The 16,576-nt window shown below is 37.7% G+C and overlaps 1 protein-coding gene across 1 annotated transcript in view; it reads right to left on the bottom strand.

Moving 5' to 3' along the window:
* LOC135208173 (acidic fibroblast growth factor intracellular-binding protein-like) overlaps nucleotides 1-16,576 on the bottom strand; it is a gene marked incomplete at its 5' end in the record, with an annotated part of 445,705 nt that overhangs the window by 370,684 nt on the left and 58,445 nt on the right. The window contains 2 exon segments of the mRNA XM_064240310.1: nucleotides 11,950-11,978; nucleotides 11,980-12,060. Of these exon segments, the coding sequence (XP_064096380.1) occupies nucleotides 11,950-11,978; nucleotides 11,980-12,060 (110 nt within the window).

Raw genomic sequence — 16,576 nt, forward strand, 5'->3', positions numbered from 1 at the left:
CTTCTTACTTTTTTTCTGTGGATTAAAAAACAATAATCTGATATTATTAAGGTTCAAAGTGACTTCAAACAAAAATGGCAGTTCTATTGGTTGCACATAAAACCAGAGCTGGCTAGTGTGGTGTGGGTGTGTGGTGGTAGACATCATGATTAACATACGATATACTATATATATATATATAATATATTAAGAATATATATATATAATATATATTATTATAGTATTTATATTATATATAGCATACATCTATATATATAGATATATATATATAATATCTATTAATATAATAATAAATATAATATATTATATAGATATCTAATATAAAAAACATATATATATATAGAGACTATATACTATAAAACTATATATATTAATACTATCTTAAAAACATATATTAATATATTAGTATCATAATAGATCATATATACTATATACTATCTCAATTATATATTTTAAACTATTATCTAATATTAAAGATATATTATATACTACTATATAGACTTCATCTATATACACCATATATATATATATATAATATCTCTTATATCTATATTATATATATTATACAATTTATAGCACAAACCCCTGCCTTACAAGAGAGTCCCAAATGATGGGAACCTGGCCTTAATAAACGAAAGGGAAGCAGGTAATTGAAACCCATCTCACCCAAAGGTGCGTGGGTTTTCCAGATGTCGTCCGACCAAGTTTTCCATTAACCAGGTCCGCCTAAGAAGATTAAGGAAGATTATTAGAGCGGGGGTGACCCTAATTGGCATTACTTTGGTACCGGATCTCTTGGTAATAAATTACCACCTTTTCTGTAAACTTTTCCTTTTGCATTTCATATACCTGAAGAGAGAGACAAAGCAGTCTCTGAAATAGAAGTACTTTTCTTTTCTCTCTAACATTTTGGTGTTTTTTATGGGCTTCCTTTTATTCGATAGACATTATATTAATATAATATATATATATATATCTATATATATTATAATATATTATATATATATATATATATATAGAGAATATATATTACAGAGATATATTATATATGATATATAGATATATATATATATTAGTATAGATATTAAGAATATAGATATACTAAGATAATATTAATATATAATAATATATATGGTAAACAAAATGTGTATCTGTAACAACAACAAATTCCACTCTAATAAAGGAAAGCCGCCCATAAAACAAAAACAACCAAAAATATACAGAAAAAGAAAAGGACTAATATTTCAGAGACTGGCTGTCTTCCCTCTTCCAGGTAGATGAACCGTCCCCCCGCAAAACGGGTTACAGAAAAAGTGATTTATTTTACCAAGAGGTCCAATCCACAGCGGCAAGCCAGTTTTAAATTTTAGGTCACCCCCGCTGATAATCTTTCCTTTAAGCCTCTAAGTTATTGGTTGGAAGGAAAACATTGGTCGATGCATAATCCTGAAATACCATGGCTCCCCAGACATACATACCATACATGCTAATATACACACCACACACACAGCACGACAGATAGATATATATAATCTATATATGATATATATAGATAGAGATATATAGATAGAGATATTAATCTATAGATAGTAGATAGCAGATAAGTAGAGTGATAGAGATATGAAGATAATAGGAAAAGGAGATAGAGATATATATAATAGAATATATATGGTATAATATACATAGAATATTAGATACAAAAGAGTATATCGAGATATACAGACAAAAGATAGAAGACAGAGAGAGAGATACATAGAATAATATATAGATATATAATAATATAATATATTTAGTTATATATAGATAATATAATTATATATATATATACATATATATATTATATATATATATATATATATATATCGTAGTAAACCTCGAGATACGGAAAAACGGCTCAACGTACCGAACGAAAAATCCCAAGTTACGAAAGCCTATGGCGAAAAATTTTTAACTGCTTCTAAGCAATACGAAAAAGTTTTCAAGATACGAAAAGTTGGCTTTTGCTATAAAGTTCCCGGAGGATTCACCCGTACCAACCGAGAACAATTTTAAACTCCCGCGCCGCCAACTGAGGTTAAACGCCGCCACCATCCCTCCCAACCTCTCCCATATTTGAGGTTTCCCGATGCTAGTGTCACCCCCATAAGGTTCCCTGCTTCTTATTACGTCAGCATCTGACCCCTTTGGTGGCTTTAAGTATTCTATTGGTAAAAGGATGCTGTAAATTGAAAAATCTTATTCATGCAATACATTTAATAAAAAAAAAACATTTAGGTAAAGGATAGAATAACAAAGAAATAGAAATGAATGGTTTATTATACTGTTTGGCAGTTTCAGTAGTTGAAGAGAGATAATGAAAATTTATGGCCTTTTTACTGTGGTAAAGTGATCTGCTTGTCGGAGCGTTCGACTACTCGTCAAGTGATGGATGTAAACAGACGTTTGGAAGCTTTTTTTTTTATTTTTTTTTTTTTGTTTTTTTTTTTTTTTTTTTTTTTTTTTTTTTTTTTTTTGTTTATTATAGGTTAACGGTTACTTAATGAATTATTCGAAAATGGAGTACCATGCAATACATTTAATAAACAAAAAAAATTGTGAATTCGAGATCATTAAACTATAAAATAAAGCAGAACTGTCCAACAAATACGTATTTTTTAGAATTCTTCTTCTGTTTATTTGTTACGTTACGTATATGTATGTTCATTATAGCTGTCAGTAACTCGGTATATCCATTAGGTAAAGATAGAATAAAGAATAGAAATGAATGGTTATTATACTGTTTGGTAGTTTCATTAGTTGAAGAGAGATACTAATGACAATTTATGGCTTACTGTGTGCTAGGAAAAATTATTGCTTGGCGCTCGTTCGATACTCGTAAGACGGGTAAGAGCTGAATGTAAACAATCGATTGAAGGTTTTGTTTTTTGTTTGTTTGTGTATTATAGTTAATGATTAATTAATAATTATTTGAAATGAGTACATACTGATTATTTATACATTTTATTGGCATATTCTAAGCTTTTAGCTCTTAGGTTTAGATGTCAGAATCATAGACTAGGCTACAGTAGCAACCGCTAACATAGGCTAGGCTTATTGCTAAGGGACATATGCTAAAGTCCTAATATATGCAGTAAAAATGGGGTTTGACATTACATGCAGTTGAATATTACTCAAGTATGTACAGTATTTTGCCTTTTTGGAGTCATATTTCTTCTGTCGGATCGGCGTTGTAACCCTAGAACATGTGTTTTAGGCCTGGAAATATAATTTACTGGGGTGTTTTTTGGAGGCTTGGAACGGATTAGCCATTTACATGTAAAATGTGTTCCAAGATACGAAAACTCATAATACGAAGGCCGCCTCGGAACGGATTAATTTCGTATCTCGAGGTACCACTGTATATATATATGTATGTATGTATGTATATATGTATGTATGTATATATGTATGTATATATATGTGTATATAATATATATATATATATATATATATTATATATATATATATATATATATATATATATATATATATATATATATATATATACATATAATATGTAATATTGTTACTTTGTTACGAAGTGCCAAGTATCTGGTTACCATTCATCAATCATTACCTCACAAAAGCAGCACACCTGAACCCTCATAACACGTATTAAACGACTGAATACTCTAAAGGCAACAGTGATCCCTTAACAACTTACCAGTATTGCAGAAAATCAGACTAAGTTCATAAAAACAGGTGTGAGGTAATCTTGTAAGTAATTAAATTAATCAAAGGGCATCACTCCATCAACAACTTTAAAAGTCTAAGTATTTCCCTGATTTCAGAAGTCTAAGTACTTCCCTGGTTCTAAGTCACTTCAAGTAAATTGAAGGAAAGCAAATCAATTACCACTCTATGTTTCTACCTATCATAATCATAATCACATGCAAATTATCTGGTTAGAAATGAAATACTTATAAAAATTTTAATTACAAAAATTTATTATTAATTCAAAATTTATAAGTAAAATTCACAATATCAGGGAGCATTTACTGTTACTTGAAAACAAAGTTAAGTTTAATTAATTGTTGAATCAAATAGTAAAATAAATCAAAATTAATTTATTCATAATTCAAGAAATTAATTACAACTTGAATTGCAAAAGTGTTAGGCAATAACTTGACAAAATTTTAAATTAATTCACAAGTGCTAAACAATAATAAAACTTGAAAGAATTCTAAGTAAATGCAAATTAATTAAGTGTTAAATTTAATTAAATGTGCAATGATTAAGCAATGAAAATAACTAAGTCAATTAAATTGTGAATGCAAATGAAAATATAAAATAAAAAGGCACACTTCAATAAGAAAATGAACAGATACACAAAAAATGAAACAAACACAAAACACAAAAATTTGCAATGTGTAAAAGTGTAAATGTTTTCACTCAAAACATTGTAACCATCAGTTTTTACCAAACCACTGTTCCTATCAGTTATTAGTTACCACTGTTCCTATCCATTATTAGTTAACAACCAAACCATCATAACCATTAGATATTAGTTGCAACTAATAAAAATATAACACACTTTACCTTTTTGGTATACCAATTTCTTTCTTTGCTGCAGGCTTGTTTCACTTTACCAAAAACCAGGTGCCGTTACGAAACAATGTTTGTTCAGATTCCACAAAAACACTATTTAACCTGCTGAATAGGTTGACTGCCCTTAACCCAGAAATCCATGAAGCTGCACCTGATGGAGGGGTCAATGATCCTGCTGGGAGGTGTCACTGGAAAAAGTGGTCTTAGTGAAGGCGGCAACACTGGAGGCAAGGAGAATGGATGAGTAGGTTTCCTGAAGGAACTGCCCTTCTTACGGCACTTCTTGTGGCCTATCTTGTGCGGACACTCTCTCTGACATGAAATACAGACAGAATGCAGGTCTACCACAGTTAGAGATATAAATTCACTACAGGGTTTGCCTTCACACATGCAATAAAGGAAATTGTGTTTCGTGTCCTCCATGGTAGCCATAAAACACACATAAAAAGGGGCTACAACACACACGTAGATGCCACACTATATGCTAGGTCACAAAAAGAAGGTTGCTACATGGCTGGTACACATGAAGAAGACACAATATGCCTCCTTCAGCACAAAAACTATAACCACTAATCAGAATAACACACTGGACTACTTGGAGAGGATGCAATGGAAGGGCAATGTCCTTTCAGCGGGAAACACAAAAAGCACAAACATGCGTGACGTGCACATAAACAATTATCGTGTAACGGGAGATGAATGCAGTGAATAACTGCACACACTGATGGCTGATAACACAATTGGAGAGTTAACCAGCTCAGGTCATGAGTGACTTATAGGCCTACCAAATAGGATTTTGTTTTCCTAATTCATTCACTGACAGCTGCAGTTTGCCTTGCACTGAGAAACTCCATTTATGTAAGCATAGGTTTGTATCCTCATCAGATCAAAAGACTTGTATGCCAGCTGATTGCAGTTTTTCTTTCTTACTTCATTGCCCTTTAGTGGCTCAAAGCAAAATTTTTAGGCACAAAAAAGGGATTTTGACGTAAGGAAAAATCTATTTCTGGGCGATTGGCTCTGTGTCGCCAGCGAAATATCCTTTAATCTATTATTTCTAGGGTAAATGTACTAACACATACCAGAAGAATAAATCAAATAAAGAAAAAGGTCAGTATAACTGACTCGCCTCACCCTCCAGGAGGGTGTCGTATGAACACTAGGCGAGTGAGACCACTACCACGAGCCAAATGCCAATAGAAATCTCCCACTACAAAAACCCTCCAAGAGGGGAGCCGACCCACAGAGTGAGCAGCTCGTACTACTACTACTCCATCCCATGCTGCGACTGCTGCGCCTCTGGTGGCCATCCTGAAGTTAGCAGACAATCTTGGGCGAAGGGATGGGTAGGGTGGGATTTTCGCTGGCGACACTAGCCAATCGCCCAGAAATAGATTTTTCCTTACGTCAAAATCCCTTTTCTGGCTCAGCTCATGTCGCTGGCGCGAATCGTACAGAGAAATAGCACAAGATGTAAACAAAAGTAAGATAAAATAATCAGAATAGTGGTCACTCAAATAAAAGATAAATTAAATATAAAGGGAATATAATTGCTAAAAAGATACATATACACAGTGATATAAAATAGAAATATGCTTAAATTACGCTTAATTCTAATCATGTTTCTTAACATAAGGTAATTTACATATATACAGGTAAAATGGCTTACATGTATCAAATGATATCTGTGTAAAAGAATGTATCAAAACATAATAGCAATTAACATAACCAGATAAATAAAACAATCAACAGTGATAATATATGAAGGAATGTATATGACTTAATATACAAAACCCAGTACCATTATGATATGCTGTATCCCCTAGCATAAAAAATAAGGGGTAACATCCATGAGATCAATGTTTATAATCACCTGTGAGTGTCCCTAGCAAAACAATAAGGGGCACCCACTACACTATCATAAAAGCAGCTAAGACACAAGGTAAATGCAAATGAACAAGGCAGGAATAGACGAACTGTGGGTTGAGGCAGGTAGAAAGGAGGACTGAATCTTCTACTACAAATTAGCTAGAGTCAGGGAAACTATGTTACCCGCTGCTACTGCTGGGAATTTCAGAGCTTCCAAGGACTTAAGGTAGTGACGTTTTGAACACTGTCGGCGATTTCCATCCGGTATACTTTTCAACTCATCGAAGTTCATATGTTGAAATAATTAATTGAGGTGGCTACTGCCCTGACATCATGTGCTTTCGGGAAAGATCAGGATTGGCTTGCTTAATAAAGTACAGGATTTGTTGCCTGATGCCTTTAATGGATAAAGTTCCACCTTTTTCCCTCTTAAAGAGGGGACCCGATGAAGATGAGGAGGTCCTGGACAGAAAGGCTCGTAAGGTTGAAACTGGGCAAAGGGATACATCTTGTGGAAGGGGTAGTACCTTCCAAGGTTCCCACCTCATCAAAGGATCTTCATTCTTTGCTAAAAAGCTACGTTCCGGAGATAGTAGGACTTCCCCTGTGGGAAGGAATTGAATATGATCCGGATCTCTAGATAAAGCCGACAGTTCTGAAATTCTTGCTCCTGAAGCTAAGCTTAATAAAAATATGGTTTTTCTTAAGAGCATTATAAACGAGCATGTGTTCATTATCGGTTTCTGAAGCCAGTTTTAGAACATCGTTTTAAGAACCATGAAACTGACGTAGGCCTAACAGAAGGCCTAAGTCTAGCACATGCTTTAGGAATAGACGAGAAGTAGGAATCCGTCAAGTCTATGTTGAATCCAAATTGAAATATCTTTTCAAAGCTGACTTGTTTGTCGTAATCGTGCTAGCTGCTAAACCTTTTTCAAATAAGGATCTGAAAAAGGATATAGCTGAATTAACTGTCATGATTCTAATATCTGATTCTCTCAGGAAGATTGCTAACTTTTTGACAGCAGCATCATACTTGCTGAGGAAAGCGTGTTGCTTTCTGGTAAGGTTGGAAACGCCTGGGTTTCCTCTGGCCCTTACCTCTAGCTGTCAGGTCTTGCCTCCTCTTAGCCGTAAGGCCCCAACGGTCCTTAAGGCTCTGGTTCAACCTCGTAGCCTCTGCCTGGACTTCCTTTACCATAGCTTCTGGGAAGAGATCTGCTCCCCAGATGCTAGACGAGAGTAACCTATTCGGCTCATGCCGAATGGTTGCCTCTTGTAGGACATGCTTCCTACAATTTGTTTCTAGCAGTGGCAAACTCAAACATATCTGACTGTACCGTTTGAGTCAGGGCTTTGGTCATGAGCTTAAAAATCGGTTCCGATCCATATGCCATGGTTGCTACCTCAGTCATAGCCATAGAATTAATTGATCTGGCTAGACGCGATTTCGCGTCAAATTCAGCCTGAATAAGGCTATCTGGGAGCCTGGGTAGCTTTTCACCAAACTGCTCCATAGCACAGTCCGGTTTGAGTTTGCCAGCTGAGAATGTGTTCGGCAAGTCTTCCCACAAATCTCCAACTGAGGGGAGTAACGGAGATGTGGGATCTGCTTCCTTTAACTGAGGTATGGGTTCCCCCTTCTGGGCCGCTGGATGGTCGACCTCGCGATCTTGGTCAGGAACGGGAGCGGGGTACTCTCATCCATTGTGAAAATGTAAGGGACTCTTAAAAGGTTGTATCTTGGTATTAGAACAATCCATGTCCTCTAAACACCTGAGCCATTCTCTCTGAGCCTGGTCTCGTGAATAGAGGACTGTCTCCTTAGGTACCCTATCGTCCCGAACCATAGCCGAAGGTGTGAGCCTTGCGTAGCCTATGAACGGAGGCTGGAGGTCTTCCGGGTAGAACTCGAAGTCCTCTATTCTTCGAGTCCCAAACTCCGGAATAGAGATGAGACCGTCCTGGAAGGGGGGCGTATGACGCTACTCTCCATGGGTTGTTCATAGAGAACGGAGGTAGTGAGTCATACGGAGGAAGCTGATTTCCACTTGTGTTGGAAAGTGGAGGAGAGGCTAGAGGAGCTTCTCTCAGCCCGGCTATAATGGAGTCCTGGGAAGTATCCTATCCGACAGACAGAGATCATTTGTTCCATACTACTCTTTAGGGACCCAACCAGGTCGCCCACCTGTTGCAACAGCAGCATTGGGATCCAAAGCCACGGAGCTGCTGCCCGGAGGTGGAGGGGAGACTCTGAAATCGGAACCAAGGGTAGCGGAACTGTGGGACTCTGCCGGAGTGGCGAGATCGCTATCTGGAGGATTTACTCCTCGAGGACTTAGAGCTGGAGCTAGAAGCATTTAGGCCGTACTGCTCGCCGGGATTCCCAGACCGGAGACTTAACGGGAGGAGGGATGAAAGCCGAGGTCCGTTCCTTGCTTAGACGACGATGACGTCTTAGTCAAGGTCATTACTTTACCTTTACCCTTTGACCTTATGGCCTAACGAAGGCGTCAGGTAGGAGCATAGAAATTCGTCCAACCCGGTAAAGCCTTGGAAAGGATGGAGAGGTTTTTTCAAGGAAGTAGAAGAAACAGTTAACGCCCAAGGGGTGACCCTTGGGGTTCCACCTTAACCATAAACCTCGACCAACAGGTCGTCTACCACCTACCATAGGTTCCAACATTAATAGCTAGAGTCGCGTACGTTCCGTGGTTTTTTTTTTTTTTTTTTTCCGGAGATATCCTGGTCGTTGATCGGTTAATGAGGCAGCCAGATGTTGTTTGGATGAAGGCGATAGTCGGGGCCGCCATGTTACTAAGGTCGACGTATCCTGTCGCCTTTGCCTCCGGGAGGGAAGAATTAACTAAGCCAACCAGGTTTCTCCAGGTATGTAGGGCCAATACCCTTGGCGGCGTTCTTCCCAAAACCCGCCGACCCAGGCCCGCAGGGTAGGCCAGTGCTGTATCCCCCTACTGCCCGGCGCCTGAGGAAGAGAGGGGTGGGGGGGGGGGGTGGGGGGGGGGGGGGGGGGGGGGGGGCGTAAAGTTAGATTTAAGAATCACTTAAACTAAAACCTTAAAGTATAAAACTTAAACTAGATGCCTTAAGGTTAAAGTTAATTGATGAAAACTTAAGCACTTAAAATAAGAAGCGGAGCGCCTGGGAATACAGTTAACCCCTTCCAAAAGCTGGCTCACCAGAATCATAAACATAATGGTACCGACTGGTCTATGGTACCAGACCTTGGATTGTCCCCCGTGCTGAGTCGCGCATGGAGCATGGGAACCAGGGCAAAACTTCAGTGGTCCAACTATGGGTCCTGCAAGTGTGGCGGCGGCATCCACCGGATGATCACCAGTTTGGTGGACTGTAACGTGGAAAGGACACCATGAGTATCTTAAAAGGTATTCCACGTTACAGACTAAAGGACAGGAAGACAACTCCGTTGCATGCGGAGCTCTGGAAAAAAATTTGGGCATAACCCCCACCTGCATTGCCTGAATAGGCTAATAACCCCGGAGAGATGTCCGCCGGTAAGACCATGGTAAAAAAAGGGGGGGGGGGGTGGTTTAAGGTACTTTAAGATAAAACTTAAAGTTAACTTAAAACCGAAAACACAAACGAACGGACCAAGTCCAGTGCGATAGCGGAGTGTAGTTAACTCAGCAAAACGGTAAGGTTAGCAGTGACCCATGTATGTTCCTGGTATTGTTCCGGTCCACTCTACTGGGTGAGGACTAACATCTTTCCGCTGGATACCAGGACGCCGGTCAGGAACGGAGCACCCTAGTAACGGTGGGAAATGGGCGAGAAGTGGACCATACAGGCTCGAGCTTAGCCCGGAGGGCGACAAGGTAGCAACGGAGGGGGGGTAAAGGGTCCATTACCCACCCCCACCTACGTACCAACCCACCCGGCCGGGACCGAGAACGCCGGAAGAGGTCGAGGCCAGTCTGGGTACTGTCCCGACGTCCCTGGCCCCTCCACCTGAGGGGAGAGAGGGAGGCAGGGCTCGGGTATGACGGAGCCGAGCTATGGGCAGGGACCGACCCACCGCCCCCGCCCGACTCTATGGAAGGAAAGAGCGGGGAGGGGGGGGAAGGGTGACTGGGCAGGCGTACTGGCTGTCCCGTGATCACGTAGTTGACCACGAGGCGGTAAAGAACCAAAAAAAGGACAACTAAGCCTTAGGACACACCAACTGATCAGCTAGGAGATTGCTATGGGAAGCAACTGAACTGAAAAGGGTAGCGGTAAAGAATTAGCCCACTGTGGCCAAAAACCAACTGATCAGAGAGATGCTATAGGGAAGCAACCGAACTGAATGAGCCGGTAGTATAGGGCTCACTGGAGACCAGGTGGACCTAGGCCTAAGCCAGAACGCCTAACTGAACCTGAACAATACAACAACAAAATACATAGTAAAATAATAAATAAAAATGAAAGAAAGAAAGCAATATAGCAGGAGGGAAAAAAATCCCAGGAGTGGTACGACTAACCGAAGGCAAGTCTACCACCTCCAAAGCTAGTCAGAGGCCGATACTAAGAGGCCGTGGGACTAGGGTCTTGGATAGGAAGAAGCCTAACTAAGGTAAAAGACATGCATGCATGGCGAAACCTGAGGAGAACAGTACCCTTAAGTAACGCGGATAATAATATAGAGCAGTAACATAAAATAAGGGAATGTTTCTAGGTAGGAGACCAAGAACGAACCCATCACGGAGGCAGGACCATGCTGCCATGCTTCGCCGACCCCGAGTTCGTATTTATACCTAAAAAACGGCTAAATATTGGTCTCAGGGCCGGAAAAAAACCAACTAACCATAAATACTGGAGTACTGTAACTTAGCTGCTTGCGGATAGCTGCAACGATCCATTATAGATAAATCCAATGAAGGGCGAACAAAAAACACAGAGAGAAATCAACACGTGTGACCAGTCGTGCGCGAACTGTTGAAAAGGAATTGTCCACAGAGGTCGCAGCAGTCGGCAGCATGGGAATGGAGCTAGTAGTAGTACGAGCTGCTCCACCGTCTGTGGGTCGGCTTCCCCTCTTGGAAGGGTTTTTGTTAGTGGGTAGATTTCTAATTGGCATTTTGGATCGTGGGTATGGGGTCGCACATCGCCTAGTGTTCATACCGACACCCTATGGAGGGGTGAGGGGCGAGTTCAGTTTTATTTACTGGGAACAGTTTTTCTTTAATTTTATTTATTCTTTCTTGGTATGTGTTAGTACGATTTACCCTAGAAATAATAGATTAAAGGTATATTTTCGACGCAGCCGACACGAGCTGGAGCCAGAAAAAGGCTAATCAATATAAACCAAAAGGTCGGTCATGAAACAGTTAAAAATATCCACATAAAGAAGCAGAAGTAAATGGTGGTCCAGAAAAAAAAGACTTCAATAAAGGACTTATCCTCAATCACATTTGTTTTCTATACTGTAGAAAGAACAGAATAAAAGTACGATAACTTATTGCATTTACTTACTTGGCTAGAAGGCTAGGCAAAAGGAAGTTGGGCCTGGATGTTGGCAATAAAACTGACAACCTGGCAATTCGTCAAAACTTGTTTGAGAAAGACCCTCTTGACATTATCAAACTGGCCGCCATGAAATGTTATAATTTCTTAAAATTACAATGAATTTTTCCATTTAATAAAAGCAAAGAAGGGGTCTTAGGACTTGAACTTATTTGTGCTGCACTAGGGAGCACCCAATAACCAAAGTTTTTTGAACCGATACCGGATAACGATAACCAACAATAAAAGCTGATACCGATACCTTGTTCCCTCCATAGCACTGTTTATTTAGGAGAATATATATTGGTTTACTAAAATCCTGTCTTGTTCTCTGGTTATTGTATATCTTAAAGGTTCAAAGTTGAAAGGTCATATATTGGGTTATTAATAAACAATTTTAAGACATAAGTTATATTGAAAAATAAACCTCAAAGTATAAAACTATTAAGTATTTAATTCCCTTTATTAGATGTAGACAGTTTAGGGTTATATTCATGGATAATCCATTAGGAAGACCTTAACAATTTAGGTATGTAGTGGCTTACTCAAATCCACTAATATATGCTTTTATTCTGAGTTTAATTTGTATATTGGCTAGAAACAGTTGACACAGATTCATTTTATTTAGAATAATGAAAGATCCTGGTAATGGTAGGGGTTAATCCGTTTTGCCTCATAACCCAAGACATAATAAATAGGTTTTAGATTAACCCTCTTGACGCCGAAGCGGTAAAAAAAAATTGTCTTTCCGTGGTGCCGGAAGGGGTGTTTCAGAGTCAGAGCGGGAAGCGGAAAAACAATTTTTTTTTTAAATCACAAGCGCGCTTAGTTTTCAAGATTAAGAGTTCATTTTACTCCTTCTTTTGTCATTTGGCTGAAGTTTAGTATGCAACCCATCAGAACAATGAAAAAAATTATCATTATCATATATAAAATAATGCGAGATATGATAGCAACAAAAAACGAAATTTCATATACAACTGTATGCAAATCGCGCCTGTTGCACAAAACGGTTAAAGGTAACAAGTTACTTTTTTTTGGTTTTTTTTGACGGTTGGTAAAAGGTACCACTAAACTGCAATCATTTTGGTATAAACAACACATTTTAAAACGATAAAAAGCAACAACAGAAAAATATTATCACAAAATAATGCATGAACTTCGTTAACGCGGCGGTAGCCTGTTAAACAAATTATTTTGTTTTTTTTCAAAAAAAAATGAAAATTCACCATAAATCTAAATATTGTTCCTAGAGACTTCCAATTTCTTTCAAAATGAAGGCAAATTGATTGAATATTACCTATAACTGTAACGAGTATTTAGCTTACAATTGCAGTTTTCAACCCTAATATCTGATGATTAAAGTTGACCGAGAATTGGTCCGAATTTTTTTTATATATATATTATTTATATGCAATTTATTTTGGCAAATAAAGAAAGCTACAAACAACCTTCACAAATATTTTTAATTTATTCTACAATGAAATTGCGGCACCATTTTCATATATAAAAACTCTATGAAATGCCTAATATGAAAACGGAGCAAATATTGCCGAGAATGGTTACGTACGGCATTTAGAGGAATTTGTGGCGGAGAATCCGCAGCGCATGAGGAAAGGGGGAAAGATTTTTTTAAAAGTTCACCCATAAATCTAAACATTATTTGCTTAGAGACTTCGAATTTGTTTATTTCAAGATGAAGAGAAATGAACAGAATATACTAGGACTGTAAGAGTTTTAGCTTACAATTGCGTTTTTTGACCCAGTTCGGTAGAGTCAAAGTTGACCGATTAACGTGGTTTTTTTTCTATTTATCGTGAGTTTATATGCAAATATTTTCAAAAATGAGAAAAGCTACAACCTTCCCAATTATTTTTTGTTGTATTTACAAATGAGATTGTGCCAAATTTCATTACATTAAACAAAACTTTATGTAACGGCTAATTTAAAATGGTGCAAAAACAATACCCAACAATCGCATGTATGATTTTTTCGGAAGAGGTTACCAGAAGCGGACGTAAAGAAATGTTTATTTTTTTTTTCATAAATTCACCATAAATCGAAATATTGTGCGGGAGGAACTTCCAATGAATTGTTGCAAAATGAATGGTAAATGCTTGAATTTAATATTACTGAATATAACCGTTTTAAGCGTTACAATTGCGTTTTTCGACCATTTCGGTAGAGTCAATCGTTGAACCGAAGGTTGAAATTTTGGCAATTATCGTTATTTATATGAAAAACTATCTCAAAACTGATTAAAAGCTACAACCATGGGTTTGTTTTTATCATCAAAACTTTAATATAATGGCTAATTTTGAAAAATTGGTGCAAACATTAAACCACAATCGTCATGTATGGATTTTTTTCGGAAGAGGTTAACTGCGCGGCACGTAAGGAAAAAGTTTATCATAAATTCACCATAAATCAAAATATTGTGCTAAAGCGACTTACCAATTAGTTTTGCAAAATTAATGGTAAATGATTGAATATTACCTAAATATAAGAGTTTTAAGCTTACAATTGCGTTTTTTGACCATTTCAGTAGAAGTCAAAGTTGACCGAAGGTTTTGAAATTTTGGCAATTATAGTTATTAAATCGTTATTTATATGAAAATATCTCAAAACTGATAAAAAGCTACAAATCATGAGTATTTTAATTGTTGTATTCTACCATAAAATTGCGCACCAAATTTTTTTTTTTCAGATAATAATACTTCATTGTAACGGCTAATTTACAATGGTTACAAAAATTATGTCAAAGTGACGAAATAATTTCCGAGATGTGTCACAAGAAATTACTTTTTAAGTGCGGCAAGAAAGAAATTCGCGGCTTGCGCGCCTTGCGTAACGATTGTAAACAAAACAACACCTTGAATTCCGTGAACTCCCTAGGCATCCCCCAAGGGTCGCGTGATTCAAAAAAGTTTTAGGGCTTGGTAAGGCCCTATAAGTATTATTTTTCCACGAATTTAAAAAAAAAATTTTTGTAAGTCGACGAAAAATAAATCCGTCCCAGCTCCGGCACAAACAGGACACCCAAAAAATGTTCGACGGTTAAAAATTACGTCCATATCGGCGTTAAGAGGGTTAAGTAAGCCCAAAAAAAAGAAAATGAGAACTGGTACCAATAAACAAAAATAAGATTAAGAAAGGACCAGACAAGTACCAACTTTCATATTGAAGTTTTCGGACCATATGACCTAAGTTAAAAATTACAATTTAATTTTTTAAAAGAAAATAAATATTTAATATAATTTTCCTAGAAAATGAAAAGAGGTACAGAAAAATTAACTATCATGCCAAACTTTATTTGATGGGCTTTGGTAATAATATACATTTGATGGAAAACCCTAAAAGGATTCCCCTGTACTAATGACAAAAAGTATCAGGCATGGTATCAGCCAGAAATTCACTAATAAATTCGTTTTTTTAATTTTTTAATTTTTTTCTTTTTTTTTTTTGTATATTAAACTAGATAAAACAAAAACTAGCCGATACCACAGTTACCGATGCTTGGGCACATCCCTAAGCTGCAGCATGAACAGAACTATCATATTATCAAATTAAACCATGATTACGGGTAGATTTGACACTAAGGATTATGGGATCTTTCAACATAAATTAAAGCTGTTACAGTTTAATACTTTAAATTTTAACCTGCCAATACATGTGAGAATATGTTTATTGAGTTACATACAGAAGAATAAGAAAAAACAAAGGGAAAACTGAGGAACAAAAAGGTAAATTCCTGTTAATAATCCAGAAAACCAAACTTCCAAACGTACCAAACTATGGAACTGGTTGTTGGCAAACAAACAAAATGAAATCCATAAATTAGTTTTGAGTGAGGACCAAAATAATCCAGCATATCTGTGGTTTTTTGGTTTTGGTTGTGGCCTTATGTGTCAACTAAACCAGCAATGTGAATTTGGCTGAACTATTTTTGTTACAGCAAATGTACTAATCTATACTATTGACAAAGGAAAGGGCAATAGAGCCATATACAATGCAGTCCCCAGTTATCAGTGGGAGCTTCCCTTCTTCGGCGGGGGCAGGGTGATCACAGTGAAAACCACCATACAAACCAAAGCTGCAATTTAATTATGATTATGGCGCAGATGTTACTGGTTATGTGCCAATAACCAGTTAATGGCACTGAGGGGGGATAACCAGTTAATGGTTGTCCATCTGTTAGTCATGTTATGGTCACCATAAACTCTATTTATCATAAGGCACCCAATAACTGAAAACTCGGTGGGTTACAGCACACAAATCACCATTTAATGGCAACTAAAACAAGTTGCCATGAAACTGGAAATCGCCATTGGCTTGCCCCCCCCAACCCGGGATTAACGCCACACCTTAGATTCTTGGACCGAGGAGCCATTAACAGGTTCGAAATTCGTGATGTGAAGACGCACGTGTAACGAACAACCGGGAGAAAATGCCTTGTCACTTTGCTTTTGGTGGGATTTGTACCGCTTTAATCCATGAACCTGTTCCCGTCCACGAACGACCGATCTTTAACGGAAAACCGAAACGACACTTGAAAAAAACTCGAAAAAAATTTTTAAAAAATTCCGGCTTGGCAAAC

This window comes from Macrobrachium nipponense, chromosome 35, assembly GCF_015104395.2.
Source record: "Macrobrachium nipponense isolate FS-2020 chromosome 35, ASM1510439v2, whole genome shotgun sequence".
In the NCBI taxonomy this organism is placed as follows: Eukaryota; Metazoa; Arthropoda; class Malacostraca; order Decapoda; family Palaemonidae; genus Macrobrachium; species Macrobrachium nipponense.